Genomic DNA, 18,204 nt, shown 5'->3' on the forward strand with positions numbered 1-18,204 from the left:
ATGCTATCTTCTAACTGGATGAAGTAAAGTTACCCAATTCTGTCTCCTTCAATGGGGGCTCTTCTCTTGTGTTTTTTGTTGTTGTTTTGTTTGTTTGCCTTTTTTTAAAATTTACCTGGAAGACAGCTAATCATTTTAGTTCCCCTGGCTAAAGGGAAAAAGGTGAGGAATTCTAAAATTCCAGATTTACTCTGGTAGTTGTCTATTTGCAAGTGTCAGGTCCATACGGTTTGATCCAGGGTTTGTTCAGGAAGCCACAAGATGTCACTACTTCTTCCATAAACTCTTTGCGTCCTCTGAAGACAATGAGGATAACTTCCCAATGGGCTAGATCTGTGTGTCATGAATATGGGTATACCAGCTCTATTTTGAACAACACTTCAGCTATTTTTGTAATGCTTCTGAGATATCATGACTGAGTTAAGAGATGTGTTTGCTGGACTACCAGCCACGTAGCAGAGGACAAGTCCCAGAGTACAAGTAGTCCATTTAAAGGAAGCTCAGTATCGCCAGCAGATGGATAGCCCAGTTTCAGTTGGGGAATATATGTGTGCTTGCCTGTGATGGGTTACATGGCCTGCTGGAATCCTACAGGGAATGTGTTATACAGAAAGCTGAATCTTCTGTGAAAGAGAAGGGCAGAAAAGCGAGGAACCAGGGACTGCAGGAGCTTTGAAATTCTGTGCGTGGGGAGAAGGTGAGGCTGTTTAAGCTGCGTTGTTAGATTATATTGCTTTTCTGTACCTCTTCCCAGAATGTGCTTCCCTTCTTTCTTGACTCTGTGTTCTTCTCTGTTTACAGATGTTTACTTCATTGCAACTTTGTCATTCTTGTGGAAAGTCACCGTCATCACTCTGGTGAGCTGCCTTCCCCTCTACGTCCTGAAGTACCTGAGGCGAAGGTTTTCTCCCCCAAGCTATTCAAAGCTCACATCTTAGGGCTGCTTTTCTTGCACACCAGAGACGAATATTGCACATGGCTGAGAGACAAAAATCATGTAGTTGTTACTATAATGAATACGTCTGATATTTGCATAAGGATCATGTAGTAATCTCTATTACATGCTGCTTTATTGAAAAAGACTTCACAACTACTACAAACGGAAACCTAACGATACAAGGGAAGGATTTTTTGAGGGTGGAGGCACTTGTTAGTTCATCCACTTTTTGTCACTTTTGTTCAATTTAACTGGGGTCAAATGCATGCAACTGCAATGATGATTGGTTCCTCATGTGTGGTTAAAAGTACCAAAAGCTGCTAACTGACCTTGGAATATATGTTTGAGAATTTTTAAGTTACTTTTTAAAATATCTGTGGTGTTCCTTGCATTGTGTAACATAGTTTTATTATTTATTTTTTTGATTCAAGTAGGTACATTCTTTTTACATCTTGGAAATCCCTTAATGTAGGTGATGCACTATGCTGCTGACAGCTGATTCCTGATTTATGGTATGCTGTTCCCATAATGGGGCTCCAGCACGTCGAATCTACACACACTGGAGAATCTGAGCATGTCTGAGATTTTCCTTCAGATGAAATCACCCTAGTGATTTTGGTGGTATCCAGCCATGGATAAATACAGAGAAATGTAATCTAAAATGAAGAAACTCAGTTCTGTTTAGTTCTTGTGCTTCCTGTTAAAAGGAGCTGGTGACATAATAACTTTACTCTGTATTTATTTGTATAGGAGAAAATTATCTAAACTAAAGCAAATCGTCTTTGGAAAAGAAATTTGCACTTGATCAGATTTGAAATGTGTTGACAACGTGAGAAGAGACTTGTACTGTTCCGCAGACAATGTGGCAGACATGTCTTGAATCCTTGGAGACTGAAAGGAAAGGTCACAGAGCTGCTACTCCTTACAACTACACAAAATCTGTTTCCTGTTAGGGTGAAACAGTGAAGATGAGCTGCAAATAAGCTGAGGCACTCCTAGGTGGATGTCATTCTTGACACCCTCCCTGCAGAGGCAGTTTTTGAGAACCTTGCACTTGCGTTGCTCTAAAACCAAAACTTGAATTGGAAGCAGGAGCAGGGTCTGTACACAGGTATTAGGCTCATGTGCAGAGCAAAATACTTGTTTTTAATTTTCAAAAACTCAATTAGTTTTGTTTTCCTAATAAGCGTTGATCCCCATTATAACACAGTGAGGAGGGCAACACATGCACAGGCTGTTCAGGAGAATGACAGGGTTGCAGAAACCATTCACCATTGGATCAGTGCATCGAGCATGGCTGAGCTTCTGTAGTGGCAGCCATCCTCATCTAATGGCTGTTTAGTCTGTGATAAATTAGTTGCTTGCTGTCTTGTTCCCACATCATAAAAACCACTGTCGTGGCGGGCACAGCCTGGCGCCGTTGCTGGTCAGCTGCACGGAGGGACAGGGAACGGCAGAGCCCAGAGCCTGAACTCCCCCTTGTCTCTTGAGGCAGCCCCTCCAGGTCCGGGCAACAGCGCTGGTGTGAGGAGCAGAAGCTCCCTGGTTGCCTCTGTGACATACCGAACCCCTTTAATGGACTGCCAACTTCTGTTGCCATTGCTACAGACACTGTCGCAAGCAGCACAGTGCTGTATGAAAAGCTCTGGTGTGAAAATCAGTGGAAAATCCGAGTGTTGTTTTAAAGGGAGAGCTGGAGTCTGCATTGATCCATAGCGGTGCATCTTGGATTTTCAGACCTAAGATTGCCGTGGCTTATGCGGTTGATTTTTGGTAATTTCTCTGAGGAATGCTTTGGACAACCTGACCTGCCTTCCTTGTTCTCAGTTACTGAGAGGAAATATGAAAGAGAGGAAGCAAGTTCCAAAAGCTATATAGAGAAATTCATAATGCATGTAGCTTGGGGTGAGAGGAAGGTGCAAGTCCATATGGCCATGTCATTAGTTCATGTGGGGGAAACCCTCGTAATTTAGGAAGTTATGTTTCAAAATCCTTCAGGACTAAGAACAGCCAACACCCTTTAATCTAAGACAATGCTTTTTTCTTTTGTGCCAGTCTTCTGATTAGGCACTTGTCTGAAATCCTAATACATGACAACCACCTTTAGAAACAACCTACTGACCAAGGAAATGTAGCTAATTCTTAGCAGTCACCTTTTAATAATAATTTGTAAATTTGCCTTTCATTCTCTTCTAATTTTTCCTAATAATAATAATAATATATATTCCTACTCTTTTGACATGCATGTTCATATTGGGTAAGGGCTTCAAAGTCCTATACTTCTCATTGATTTGTCTCAAAGAAGAAAAGCAGTGCCTGAACAGCCCTATGTTGGAACAGCTGGGCTAGCAGCCTTTTGTGAATTATGGCCAAAAGGTACCTCATATTGTCTTTATTGTGACTCGCTACAGTTCCTGAATAGTGTCAGACATGCAGCTGTTCTGGAGTCCCCAGTCAACATTTGATTTAAATAGGTTTAAAGACAAGAATCAATATTTTTTTTTTGGCAGCTTCTCGTGACTGAGAAGTCAAGTACCTCTTGTCTTTTGGAAAATACATCATGGTACACATCTTTGTAAAATCCCAGTCCCTATGTAGTGTGTATTAGTAGTTCAATGTCCTGCAAGAATAACAGTGCCATGCTACTGTATGTAAATATTTGAGACGTATGTATGGTAGAATTCACTGTTTCCTGAAGTCAATACAGTTTACACTGAGTGGACCATATTCGCAAAATATTAGCTTACACCAAGAAAGGGAGTGAATTGTGATTTCAGTAATATTTATTGAATCATAACTTTAATAACAAATGCGTATTTAGTGGCATTGAGACTAATCTGTAGCTGTGTCCTGGGGTGGGGATTATGTTTCTTTGCAGCTAGTTTTTTTGCACAAGGTTGTAAATCCAGGAAGTAATTTGTCTCTGAGTATACACTGCATTTTTTAAAGCAATCAGAAAATTAAAACTGCCATCTAACAAACAGCAGGAGAGAGGAATGATTGTTGTATTTTTCAAGTTTAGCACTTTGTCTGAAATCTATTTCTCTTAAGTTATTTAAAAATGTTTTTAAAAGCAAAGTTTAATACATATGTTCATACTGTACATCTGAATAAATGTATTCTCTGCTGGAAATTTATATTAATCTTTTTCATCTAGTATGCTCATCATTTGTGCTTATTGAGAGTGAAGCATTGTTTTCTTGTATGTAGTATCTTGTTTGTAGATTTAGTGTTCTTTTTGTTCCTTTTTTGTTGTTGTTCTGGTTTAACGTACTGCGGCAGTTCGTATAACTTGTGAGCTTTGGGACTGCGCTACAAGTGATGCTGTAGGATAGCAGTGTGTGTCTTGGTGTGTTCTTGTTTCTCCTGGCTGCTGTAGGGAAGCCTGTGCTCTGTGATGTGCTGCTTTGGTGGTTAGTTACGTGCAGATTTTGTGATATGCACTGTTCTCTTCTTGCATCACTGCAGTAATTCCAGGTGCATAACAACCTCTTTTTTTTTTTCCTTTTCTTTTCTTTTACTCTTGGATATGTTTCCTCTGTAGGGTTTGCCCTATTTCTCTTTGCAAACACTTGCTTTGTTCAGCTCATACTGCAATTGAAATGCAACATTCTCTGTTCAGCAGCTTAAATATGTGCAGGGTCTTATCAGAACTGGACTGGGGAGTGATGAGTGGCATCCCTGGTGTCCCTTCAGAGTTGAGAGCTACATGCTGAGAGGTACAGCTGTGGTCGGACCAAACTGAGTAGCACCAAAGGCGTTTTTCTGCAGTCTGCTGAACTATCACAATTAAATACTGTGACAAACTCTCTTGCTCTCTGCACCTCTTGACGGAAATTTTTCTGTGGATGGGCTGTTTGTCAGGGAGCCCTGGTGAGTTAGACGTGTGAATCCCTAAAGCTTGTGTTCTGGCTCTATCTTTTAAAGAGAGCATCTGCATTGTCAGATGCATCATAAATCCTTAGTTTGCATAGGCAGTGCTCTGAATCAGGTATGTGAACTATATTGCGTGCAGCTCACCATCACACATTCTTTGTGCACAGCTGTTCAGATGGGGATTGACTCATCTCCACAGTTGCATAGCTAGGGCCAGCTGAGCGCCCTCTAGAATCGTCAGTGTGAGCAGGATGGGCTCTTTTTATTTTTATTTATTATTAGTTATTTCAAAGTTAATAAACTCTGATTTGCACGAAATCCTGGGTTCTACAGCTTTGCCAATATGGTCCATTACTACTGCCTACTACAACTTGTGTACTTATATGCCTTTGAGAACATTTTTAATTGTTAAAATTTGTTAAAAATTAATGTTAATTTAATTTAATTTTTAATTGGGGAAATGGATTCTGTTGTCAAAAGGATATTTACTGTGATGCTGATGTTTTGTACTTGTCATCTACTTAAACAACATGTAAATACTCTTGATTCAAGAGAAATATGAATGCCAATTATTTATTGTTCTGTGGAGTTATATGTTGCAGATGTGTAAGAACTTAAAAGGGAATGTTGTAAAACAAGGTGGAAAAATAAATTTTATGCAACTTCTCTATTTCATCCATATATGCCAGGTATGATGCACCTGAGTTAGTCCTGCATTGATCAGTCCAAGATGTGTTTTGACAGAATTAAGTGTAGAGATTAAGCTAAATTGTGGCCCTTTAATGTGGCTACATGGGAAATGCACATGAGAAATGATCAGTGCTCCATGCTGATCAGTGTAGACCTGCTTTATTAGTTTTTGCTATAAACAGTTTGCTAGCTGTCTTCACAGGAAGCTTAAAGCGTATCGGAGATAGCAGCTTTTGCTGTCCTTCGCTTTATCAGTGGCTTCTTGCAAGACTGCAGCTTCACGCAGGATTGCTTTCTGCAAGCTGTCTAAGCTTTGTATCGCAATGTAAAGGTATTCATCAGCCCTGGGGAGCGTAGGAGTGGCTGCAGGTGCCACCTGTGTTACAACAAGGTGGAAATTTGGGTGCCACCGCATTCCTGGCCCAGGCAGCCCCGGGTGCCTGCCTGTTTGAAAAGCCATTTTCAGGAGACCCGGCTCGTTCGGGAAGACTGGTCGAGTTAGCCTCAAGAGTTTTTTAAGCTGGTGTAACCCCAGTGAGGGAGAAGATGGTTGGTACTGGTGAATCCCACTGGCGTGAGTTAGGAGGCGCGGGCCTTTCGCTTGAAACATGTATGTGCTGCTCTTGGAAAAGCAGTGACGCAACAGCAGTAGGAGCAGCTATTTTTGGCATGTTCTCATCACTCGAACGTTTGATTAAGGAACTCGCTCTGCACACAGCAGTCACACATAGAGCTGGCTGCCGCGTTTGTGTCAGAAATGGAGGGAGAGGAAGGAATTTAATGCTGAATATTCTCTGCAGAGGAAACTGCAATAACATTAAGGACACAATGCAGTGTTTTTCTACCAAAATGTAATAGAACTATAAACACTCTCAAATAAAAATGAAAAATAGAATTAGATAAAGTAAATCCATAACTTGGGAGATTATTTAACTCCAAGCAGTGATTAAAAACTATTCCCTCAGACTCCTAAATATATATTAAAAAGCTTTTCTTTTAGGTTCTATAGGAGACAGATGCCAGCATATTAACCTCTCTCATGATCGACATTCTTTTGTGTAAGATAGTTAATGCAAATGTTAAATACGCAATTTTTGTGATGTTTGCACACATCAAATGAACGCTGTGGACTTCAGAAATTACAGTAACAGACTTCACTCCCAAGTGTTACCAATTTCCCACTCCAAATGGGTTACATAAGCCCTAGTTAGTGGTTCTTTTAATTTATGGACGGTTTCTTTTTAATGGTGAAATGTGTAATTAAAAAAAGCTAGAAATAGTTTTTCTAAACTCACTCTGGAAAGGGAAGGAGAATTTCTGCAATTTTTTTTTTCACCCAAACATTGCATAATAGTAGAAATGTCAAAGATTTCCATGGGGTTTAATTTCATTCTTCATGTGGCTGTGGTCATACAAGAAGTTTGAACACTGCAGGGGTTGGCAGATTTTTGGAAGATCACGCATCCTGGGATAAGTTTTCAGCTTAAGCTTTACTAAAGAATGCCAGTGGCCTTATTTTTCAAATTGTGGTTGTATTATATACTAGTGTCTTTTTTTCTTTAAAGGGAGGGGAGGAGGGGAAAAAAAAAGGTGCTGTCTGGTAATTGGGTTTCGTATTATGGCCCTGAGTCTTACGTGTGGCACGAAGACATACAGAACCTCACCTTAAGCCATTCATAAAGAAGAAAATCTTGTTGATATGCCCTCTGTCTTTTCCTTCCGATGGCTCCAGTTAATGACAGCTGTACTTCTGTACTCTGCTGCTTCTCCATTGCATTAGCACGGCATTAAATATCGTTGTCATGATAACTGTTTACTAGAGGAAGGTAGCTGCTGCTGTTCCTGTTTCACAGATAGGAAATGGGGGCAGGCACAGAGAACCTGGGGTCTCTGGGCTGTACCCAAAACCCACGGCAAAGTGTGGTGTACAAAATTATTTTCCTGTTTGATTATTGGACTTTCTCCCCACCTTAGAGTCAATCATATAGGAAAGATACTTGTTCCATGGTGTATCCAAATGTTTGTTTTTAATTTAGGAATGTGATTGGAAGTTTAAAAAAAAAGCAAACACAAAACTACTGCTGTTATTTGGAGTTTTGATAAACCTCAATTTAACAATTTTGCTGGCTTGTTCTGTCTTGAAATTGGGACTGCGGATCAGGGCTAGTGTTTTGCAACTCCATGGTAAAGTGGTGAGTTTGAGAATGTGAGCAGCAGTTAATTGCAGAAATGGCTTTGCTGTAACTGCAAAAAGGTAATGCAAGGAAGAAGTTTGCTGCACGTGGCAGCAGTGATTAGCAGCACTAAGTCCTGGTCCAGCACTTACGTAAAGTCGGTAACAAAACTGCATCAGCCTAATGTCTGCTTAGCTGCCATGGCTTCCTGGGGCTACAAGCGAGCATCTCCTTGCCCTAAAACTCTGGGTGGTATGGGGCTCTCTAGGTTACACAGTGAATCTCTTGAGTTTCTGCTTCTTGTAATTAAATTTATAGATGATCAGCAACTTGCAGGATTTGGCCTTCAGAAAAATGTCCTTCCCTCTTCTGCTTTTTCTCCCTTTGTGGCCTAGGACCTAACTGTTATTGACTGAGTGGGTTACAAAAAAGGGCTTTAAAATCATAGCATTCCCACTTTAAAGTCTCCTTCTTTTGGCTTGCTGTAATTGTGCACGTAAGGAGGAATATTGTGTGCTGTTCAGATTCTCTCACAGAAAGAAGTAGTAACAAGAACAATCTGTGCGAAAGAATTTAGCGCATTAAAGATGGGGGTAATAGTCATTCTCATTTGTCCTTTTATGTGAAACAGATTTTATTTTAAATGTACACTCTGAGTAGCTTAACCATGTCCAGAGACTTGTTTACCAGGGTAAAAGTAGAATTACCCACAATATAAATTAAGAGTATTGAATAGAGGTGGATTGATGGTGCTACGTGATTCTGCTTAGTCAGCTCAGACGTGGTCCTGGGGCACGCACCTTGGTGGGCACGCGGGACGGGGGCATCTCCCGTGCTCGTGATTTCATCAGGCAGTATATTTAGTCATGTGTTGTGCATCTGCTCCAAAAAAGTTGTGTTGCAGCTCTGCTGTAGGCATTGTATTTCTCTGCCTTTAGATATGGATCTGTCTCGTGCCGGCTCTTACACTTTTAAGACATGTCACTTCCGATTTACGTTGTACAGTGGCAGACTTCACCATCGTGTAACTTGTCAAAAAGTGACACAAATCGCTATTGATCAGATTTCCTATTTAAAATGAGACTTGGTGTGACTATTATATGAAATGCCACAGGTCTCGATGGAGCACGTTAACCCGTTCCAACTGCCATGAGAAGAAATGCCGTCTGGTGCTGAGCCTATCAAAAAGGCCAAGGGGATGCTGTCTGCAGAGGTGGAATTCCTCTGTACTGTTTGTAAGTTCAATATAAAGGTTGTGACTAAAAGGCACCATTATATGGATCGGCATTGCCTCTGTCAGACGGCATCTCTGTCCTGACACAGTCCCCGGCGCCTCACCACACCCTGCAGCCGCTGCTGCACCTGAGGCCTGGGCCAGCGCCACAGAGCCCGTCACAGCGGGCAGCAAGCTCTGCGTCTCAGCCCGCTCTCCTGGGCACCTCAGGGTGCTGATTCACATCTGGGAGCTTGAGTGGGTTGCTCTTACTGTGTTTTATTCCCTTCGGTCTCGTTCCAAGAGTTGACAAGATCGGACCCTTGAGGAGAGGCCTGGGCTGCGGCGGGCGGTGAGGCAGCTCATCATCGTCCACCGAGGGCTGGCGGCGCTGCCAGCGGGCCTCTTGGCCCTTACGAGGTAGGATCTTTCTTTGCCCTGGAGATGTTGCTGGAAATGTTTATTGCTCTCTCCAGCTGCACCTCTATTAGGCTCCATCCTGTTCTCCTTACGTTTGACAACCAGCACACCCTGAGCTGTAAAGTTTCAGAGGCCCAGTGAAAAGCAGCCAGTGTTTTAACCACTCTCTTGCCAAGGCTTCCTTGGCGCGAGCCTGCAATGTGAGCGAGGAGGGTGCATGCTGTTGGAGCTGCTCTCGTGGTTAGTAAGCCCCAGGAAACACCAGCACCCACCCTGCCCAGCCAGGGCTTACCTCCACGGCTGCCCTGGGCTGTGGTGTGGGCGTCAGTTGTCACAGGGCTCCTGCCTGGGCACCGAGACGTATTTACAAGTCACTCGGTCTGCACTCGGGATCCTTAATTTAATTTTTGAAAGTAACTGGAGCAGTCGCATCCTGTTGTTTATTAATGTAGCTTTAAATATTTAATAGGCCATCTTGGCTTCTTTCTAGCGTGCAGCAATTACTTCAAGACCAATGACAAACAGAAGAGTGATTTTCATGTTTGAAGGTGAATAAAGTTAAACGAGGGCAAGCAATCTTTCCCCCTGAAGTGTGAGCTGGAAACTAATAACCAATTCTTCCCTTCATCTCTATTTGTCCATGTCCAAGGTAAGTAAAATCCCTGGAGAAGGAGAAAGAGAAGACAAGTTTTAAATAGGTTCCACGCCATTGTTGTCTGCTAAGAGCTACTCTAAAGAAGCATTTATCAATGATGCACAGAGCGGCATAGAAATTTGGGCCTTCTCCACCCTGATGGCTAGGCTGTAAAATGAAGAAGTTTCTAAAAGGCAAAGGTTAGATGTTCTCAACCCTCATATTTTTCTTCCCCAGATACACCCCTTTCTAGTCTTTAGCATCCTCCTTTTTGTTTATCTGAAAGTATTGCTGCCTTTTGGCTGGATCCAGATAAATTAACCCGAGTGACAGTTTACATTTTAGGTTACAACCAGTGCCAGAATTTCTTAGGCAAATGTCTATGGGCTAAAGTTTGATTCAAAGCTGCCCAGTTTTGCTTCTAGGCAGCCTCAGGCTCTTGCTGATCACATTTTGACATCTGATCTTTCCTATATACAAAGAGAAATGATCCAGAAAACAAATTTGCAAAGTAAAATTGCTGTTTGCAACACTAATCCCTTAGGGAGAAAATCGTTCCAAAATCAGATGCATTGACAGATGCATCATGTTGATATTTTGGTGGAAGATCCGTGGCTGGTGTGCGCTGAGGGGGTTGCGCTCCTTGGCACCTCCAGGGAATCTGGCTGGTTTTGTTTAAGTTTAATTCTTTTGAGTCCTTGTTACTGAAGTGTGGAACTAATTTTTACAGGTGCAGTGCTCACCATAAATAGTCTTCAACAGAAAGAAACATCTTGTATTTCACATCTGAGTGACAGCTATTTCCTTCAGCAGCCCTCATGTCTTTTGTGATCTTTCACCATAAGGATGCATGTGGGGCAGTGATTTATAAATGTTCCCGCTCTTCTTTCTTTCAGCTCCTGTTGCCATTCCAGCTTCGAAGAACATAATGTGACAAAGCCTTCAGTAAAACCAGAGCCTGAAGGAAATATCAGGTGTTAACATCCAATAAAAAGCTAACACGCTTGAATGAACTAGGATTGCAAGGCTTGTATGGCTCAAGCAAGAACTGACCAAATGCAGCATTTTTATGATGGTGGCAGGTAAGCACTAATTATAGACCCTGGACTCCATCATGAGCTGACTTGTCAAGTTAACTTACTGTCCAAAGTACCTGCAATTATATTGTGAAGGCTCTCTACTTCTTTCTATAACTGAATGCAGTTGCTCCTGAAGAAACATAGGGAGTAAATCTGAGGTGCTGAAAGAAATACTGCACTAGAAATTACTCTGTAGGGAACGTTTTATATGCTTTGGGGTAAATTAATGACTGGGTTTGGATTTTTTTAGGAAAAAAAAAAACTTTGTGCACAAATACATACTTTAAAATATATTTTCTTTCGAACACCAACCATTTTAACAACAGTGTAAATCAGATTTTACAGACCACATATTTCAAGTATGAAGTTCATTAAATGTGTGAAATTCTAGATTAGCTGCCGGGTGTGGCCAGAGCCCCAGTAATGAATCGTAAATTGTGTTTAGGATGTAATATCAGATTCCCTTGCCCTGGCGGCAATATTAAAGGCATAGAACCACCTTTTCAAAAACAGTCATAACCTTTCTTTATTATCATTATTTAGTTTAGCCATCATATGATATAGTAGCTGATTGCATCAGTGTTTCCATCCTAAACTTACTGTGCAGGTGTCTAATTGGATTAGTTCATTGTTGTTGTTATTAATAAGCCAACTTCAGACTTAATGTAACTAAAACTAATGCCATCTATTTATACCTGTATTTTTGCCAGTGCCCTGATAGCAAGTGGTAGTTTTGTATTTAGATACACTTGAATCTATAGTTCACTCTGACCTTGCGTGAAAGAATCACTTTATGTAGTGAGACAGCAGCGTGATGTTGGTTTGAGTTATCCACCAGCACAGCTGTATTCTGTGGCTGAGAGGTATGGGTGTTGGAGCCCAGGGATTCTGTGAGCATGGTGGGTTTCGTTGTCTAGGTTTGCTGAGTGAAGTCCTTCCTGGGCTAGCTTTCAGCTGTGAATGCTTTCCTTTTCTGAAAGTTCTGCAGGCCCTCATGCCAGTCCCGCAGGACAGCTGCTGCTGCAGCCCGGCTCTTGCAGGCAGGTCACTGCAGGATCTTGGCCACACAGCAGGCAGGGGAGGGTGCCCAGGGTCCGCCAGCCCCTCTGCTCTCAGCCCCAGGTGTGCAAAGGGCGGCGGTGCAGAGGGTGTCCTCTGCTGTGCAGAGGGCAGGAGGTTCACGAGGCAGTTCTAATCCTGATATGATCAATAATGGGAGTTTCCCAGGTAGCAATTTGATGGGGCTAAAAAATCCAACATTAAGGAGTTCAAAAACAGGCATTCACCTGTGTGGCTGTTTGCTGGAAAGCCCAAAATGTGGGCTGGTGACTGCTGTCACAGGGGCTCAGGCTCTAAAAGAAAGAGGTAAATGGTTGCGTGCTGTTTACTTGCCATCCCTGCACAGAGAAGCACCTCTCCAGCTCCCAAACATGACTAATGTTCTTCCTAATTATTGCAGTGAGTAATTGCTCCTTTCAGCCGTCTCTCTCTTCTGAACCTCAGCTTCAAATCTTGGAAAACAAAAACAAAGAACGCCCCATGGTTTTCTTTTCTTAAAGAGAAAATATCTTTGGCAAGAAACCAATATCTTTATGGTGTTTTCTAGGGTTCTTATTTGCTTAACTAGTCTTGCTTAAAAAAAAAAAGTTATAGTTCAATTTTATCCTACCTGCTTGTTTGCAAAGAGCCTCAGAGCTGCTAACCTCGTCATTGATAGTGGTTTTTAAGGCAGTGCCAATCTGGAAGGCTTAAGTGTTCCCTGCAAACAATGTTTGATGTTTGGATAAAAGCATAAATCATGGCGCATAAACATCCGTCTCTGCACGAGTTTGCTAAATCAGGGCGCCAGGAGAATTTCAGCTTTGGAGAAGACCTAGTGCCACTTACAAGGCAGTAAATCAATCCATTGCTTTTATTTCCAAGCTGTTGTGTCTGGGTGCTGCATGCAAAGTTCACAATCCACCTGTACCTTCCCTGTTCCTTGCCCTTCCTGGCTGACTACCCTCATCCTGCCGCAAGCTAAATCTTCCCTACTGAGCATGGAAAACCCTTGTAAACTCGCAGGTTTTTGGCTGCATGATCGGGTTTGCCCCTGCCCTGGCATGTGTCAGACGGTGGTGGGGTCAGGCTTGGTGCCCCCAACCCCAGCTGTTCCAGTGCTTGGTGCAGTGCTGCAAACTCCTCAAGGTCAAAAAGAGCCTCCCGGGGAGAAAATTATTCCCTTCTGTCCTACCTAGGGTCACTCCACCTTGTTTCGTCTCTCATGCAAATGAATTTCCATGCCTTTAAAATTCCCTATTTGAGATTCAGTGTAGGCTCTCTGCAGGTCGAAGGGGCCGGGGTCGGTCTGAGTGGGGATTTCGGTAAGAGCTGGGCTGCGATGCTGGGTCATGGTGGGCACGTTTTGGGGTGCTGGTGGGGCCGGAGGATGCTGCGGGGCCATCCCAAAGGGGACAAGTGCCAGTCAACTGCCCTGGGAGCACCTGTGCTGCATCCGGGCTGTGTGGTTTGGCTTTAGCCTTAGGGGGAGAATGAGGTTTCAGGTTTTTAAAATCTAAAATCATTTTTTTAGGAGGCTGAAGCTCAGAACAGGTTTTTCTGCAGGTGCAGATCCGTTACTCCTTTCACAAGCAACCTGACGTGAGGGTGTTAGACGTTTCCGTATACAAGTGGTTCTGAAGTCATGCGACTGCTTTGCAAATACGCTTTGCTGTCTGTCTGGAATCCTAAATGCTTCTAGGAGACAGACAGGGTAATAGGTAAAGCGGAACACTGAAGCCTGGGATGGAATTGTATTGGGCCAGCTGAAATAATTACATCCTCCTGGTCCCATAAGAGGACACTAATTCAAGAGCTGCCTGACTAAAGACAGTGAGAGTGGGGCCCTATTGTTCTGTGAGTGAGTCGAAAGACATTTATTTTTTCCTTTACAGGAAACTTTTGAGGGGAGGGGGAAGAGAAAGAATGTTCTCTACACTTTCTTCAATATCTTTTTTATTTGTGGTTTTGTTTTCTGAAACTGCCTTTGTTGAGGGGGAAAAAAAATAAAAATCATTCTTCACTTATAAAAATTATTTTTAATTTTCACAAACAGAATCCTTTTGCTAAAAGCCAGTTCTTAGGGAAAAAAAATAACACACTATAACTCAAAAAATAGCCTTTCGGTTTATTGAGTTTTTATAGAAAAAAACAACACAAAATTTTGACCAATTTTCATTTTAGATGAAAAGCTATTTTTCATTTGGAAAAAATGCTCTGATGGAAAAAATTCAAGCAGCTCTAGTTCCAATCTCTTGGAGCTGTATGTGGGTGGATTCCCTGGGCCACGTGGAGCTCATTACAAGATCAGACACTCCGTTTGTAACTTAATTGAGTGAGTGAATATGTTATTCAGACAAGTGCATTGTCAGAAATAAGCTGGTACCGTGCTTTCTGTAGTCACGGTGCTCTAGGACTGTTATGAATACGGAGGAAGATGCCAGTTAGCACTGCTTAAGCAGGCCGAGCTGCAGCTAGTGAACTGTTTGGTCCCTGTCGGGCTCGGTTTGGGAGCCCGGGCTAGGTGCAGTGACGATACCCAGGTGCCTAAATGTGGTGTTCGGGCACCGCTCTGCCTACGGCCTGCAATGCATCGAGCTCAGTGTGCGTTGTGCATTGTGGCAGATTCGGAGAGAACTGTATTTACTTTGGAAAGGTGATCAGCTTTTGTCAAAAATACTTATTGTTGCTGTGAGCCTGAAATACCTTTGCAAGTGGAAAACAGAGATGTCTCCATGAAGTCTATTATGATAAACTCTCCGGGCAGCTGCCCCGATGGCCTGAGAGCACATCCTCAGGAAGCCTTGATGTCTTATCTCCTGCAGAGCATGAAAATTTATGTTTTTTTAAAGCTATTTCATTTTTACTGCCAGTCAACAGCGTGGAGCTGACGGGGCAGCAGCATTCCCTGGTAGGAGGTGCAGCGGGGCGATGTCGGGACCCCCAGGACCCAGCTCCCCGCTCCTCGGGCCAGCTCCTGGCTCTCCCCAGCTGCCCGCAGCTCTCCTCTCGCGGGCAGGGAGCTCCTTGCTCAGCCTCCTCGGCTGGGCGCCCGCCACTGAGGACGGGTTGCTCCCGGGGACAGCAGCGGTTTCCAAACCTGCCTGCAGGCCAGGGCTAGGAGATGTGCTCCCTCCCCTCTGCTCCGTCCCCCAAAGCCGGGCATCCTCTTGGTAAACCCTGGGGGCTGCCGTGCGCAAGGTGGGGAGGTGGGTCTGTTATTGGGGGGTAGGGATGCGGTCCAAAATATGCCCCTGAAAGGAAGAGGAAGTATTCTCCTAAAGAGGGAATAAATAGTTATAAATATTAGCTATTAATAGCTCCCTACCTCCAAAAATAAAATCCCTTAGTGATACCAAAATAAGAAAGCAAAGGAAAGTCGGAGGTATTTGGCCTTCCTTTGAAAAGGAAGCTAAAAATAACTATATATATATAAAAATCTCTCGTTTCTAGGGAAAGTCTCTGCCCCCGCATCCAGCCTGCACAGTTATATAAGACTTGAACTATATCCCCCTTCTCCTCCGCGGCCGCTCACAACGCGCTGCGAGCCGGAGCCAGATGGAGAAAGGTTCCGTCAGGAAAGTTTAACTCAGCGGGGAAGCTGCAGCCAGTGGAGGACACGATTCTCTCGCTGAACTCTCCAAAAGCCTTGGAAATCTTACAGTTGTGTCATATGCTGGTTTGGGGAATGCTAGCAGTCCGGAGGCAGCCGCCAGCCCTCTTTCACTTCTTTCTTTATTTATTTTTTTTTCGCCTTGCACTGAGTTTAATTTGGGTAGCAGGATTCAGCATTTTTAAGTTGGAAAAAACTTGGTGGAAGAAGATATTTTAGGAAAACCCTGTCATGTGAACTAGCGGGAGCCGATCAAACTGAGCTATTAAAAGAAAGACATTGTATTTTTAAACGGTCCAGACTAGGGAAGCCAACCTGTGTGCCATAACCGCTGAGCCGTGACTGCTCCCCCGATTATAGCTCAGCGTGGGATGAGGCGAAGCTTTCCATCGGGGTCGCCCATTCTCCACTCACTCTGGGATACCCTTGGCAGGGACTGGTGCCCTTGGCCCCCCCAGGCTGTCCCCCCCCCCATCCTGTACCAGCTGCTCCCTCTGCTCGCCCCGGATCCTGTACCCCAGCTCTGCTGCAGTGCTCCCCCTGGCCTGAAGCCCCCTCCCCAGTCCCTCTCTGCATTTCCCAGTGCAAGCATAGCAGGTGATGCTGGGGGCGGTGGGTAGTGCTGTGGTAAGGAGTTTGGGGGCGTGGGGGTGCAAGTCATGCAAAAACAGTGATTCTGCACTTCTCTCCAAGCAAGGCAGTGATCTCGTCACCCCCTTAATGTTTGGAAATAGAAACCACGTGGCTCTGACTTTGCTTCAAGTGATGCAAATGGTGGATCTGGTCATGAACTAGCTTGGAGCATGTGCCAAACCAGCTTTAGGCATGAAACTTCTCCTCTCTGAAAAGGGGCAGAGCTGCTGGGTGCAGCAGCACCGGCCCCATCCTGCAGGGGAGCTGGGGGTCCAGGGGTGCACTCGCACCCACCTCTTGGGGCCAGTGCATGGGGGGATTGCAGGATCTCGCTCCTAAATATCAGGGCTGCTCTGCAGCCCGTGGGGAGGGCTGGTAAAGGACAAATCCTCCAGGGTGAGGTTTGGTGTGAGGCACAGCTTTTTGGTGCTTCCCTGCCTGCTGTTCCATCCCCCAGCACCACGCTGCGTGCCTGGGGCTTTGTGATGGCTTCGCTGTGTGGGTGCAATGCGAAGGAAAAGCTCTGCCAGACAGCAGCCAAAAAGCGAGGCCTGCAACCAGCTTTGCTGCTCAGAGAGCAGTGGGGTCACGGGGCTTGGCCTCTGCAGGATGAGGAGGAAAGGTTTCCCTAAAAGCCCCCCGCAGCAGGTGGGCGTGCAAGAGGGATGCTCCCTTCCCGGGGTGGCTGGTGCTCGCTGCGAGCCCCGCTCAGCCCCACGGGGTGATGGTGCTGTGCCGCGGGAGGGGGCTCCCCGGCACCTTCAGGGTTCAGTGGAAGCACATTGCATTAACAGGGCGAGGAGCTGGGGAAGGTATTTCCGCCTCTGCACGTCCAAAAATGACAAAGGCTAGGAAAGTTAGGTGTGCTGAGTTTCCCTGGCCTGCCTGCAGTTGCTAGCCTGCAAGACAACAAACTAGAGAAGCAGAAAGTTTGATTGTGATACCTCCTTCGAGTCGATTTTGGGACTCAGAGAGTGAAAAATGGAAACGCCGTGCGGGTGCCAGCCAGCCCTCCGTGCAGCGCCGGGCCAAGTCCCTGTGCAGTGACTCACTCCCCGCTGCTGCCCAGGGCTCCAGCTGACCCCGGCAGCCACCCCGGCTCACAGGGTACGTTGCAGCCTTCGGTGGGGTTAGACACGAACACTGAGGATCTGCAGAGCTCTCCCGATCCCCGAGGCAGCAGTTTACGTATGTGAGCTCGTGATCGCTTCTGGAAAAAAATATATGCAAGTCCAGTTGCATGCAGGCACTGAACCCGTACAGAATCAAGAGGCAGATGCTTGTTAACACGCCAGTGAAAACTATACGTTGTGAGACAGCACACGGTTCGCATCTCTGGCTTTATTTTCCTGTTTTCTTTTGCTTTATTTTCCTGTTTATACATAGTATGTGTAAACACACACGGGTTGTCTTGGTTTCAGAGGCTTCCTTGGCTATTTCATTCTTGCTAAGCTCCACGTGTATCAATGGAAATCCATGGGGTTGCTCCTCTCTCTTCTAAATGGATCTAAAAATAGAAACAGAGAGGTCTGTGAAATGCCACTAAACAAATTAACTGATTTTTTTTCATCTTCTCCGTGAAGAATTGAACCAGCGGTAATTAGAAGCCAAAGCCTGTGCCAGTAACAAGATGGGTATTAATAGGGTGCTGGCAAATTTAAAAGACGTAAATATAAGCTTGGGACCTGAGTTTTCTGAATGATTTATTCAAAGGTAAAAGCAGCAGCAGCCTGAGCTTGTCTCTGCTGGGAAGAAGGAAAACTTCTGCACAGAAGCCCCGTTGCTTTGAAAGGCTTTGCAGTGCCTGCAAGTTTTGTTTAAAAAGCACACACTGGGATTTTTAACATCATCCATATTTCTTTCTTTCTCGCTCTCTAACTTTCTGCTCAACAATTAA

The 18,204-nt window shown here is 44.4% G+C and overlaps 1 protein-coding gene and 1 long non-coding RNA gene across 2 annotated transcripts in view; one reads left to right on the plus strand and one right to left on the minus strand.

Moving 5' to 3' along the window:
- ATP9A (ATPase phospholipid transporting 9A (putative)) overlaps positions 1 to 5,477 on the plus strand; it is a 61,270-nt gene extending 55,793 nt beyond the window's left edge. Inside the window, exon 28 of the mRNA XM_080558060.1 lies at positions 802 to 5,477. Within this exon, the coding sequence (XP_080414186.1) occupies positions 802 to 938 (137 nt within the window). The 3' untranslated portion in view covers positions 939 to 5,477. The remainder of the gene's footprint in view (positions 1 to 801) is intronic.
- Positions 4,275 to 18,122, minus strand: LOC308178895. The gene is made up of 2 exons (XR_013940023.1): positions 17,993 to 18,122; positions 4,275 to 17,814 (listed from the first exon to the last, which is right to left on the minus strand). It is a non-coding gene; the product is annotated as an uncharacterized lncRNA (long non-coding RNA).
- Positions 18,123 to 18,204: the final 82 nt, after the last annotated feature.

This window comes from Anser brachyrhynchus (assembly GCF_964034855.1).
Source record: "Anser brachyrhynchus genome assembly, chromosome: 16".
In the NCBI taxonomy this organism is placed as follows: Eukaryota; Metazoa; Chordata; class Aves; order Anseriformes; family Anatidae; genus Anser; species Anser brachyrhynchus.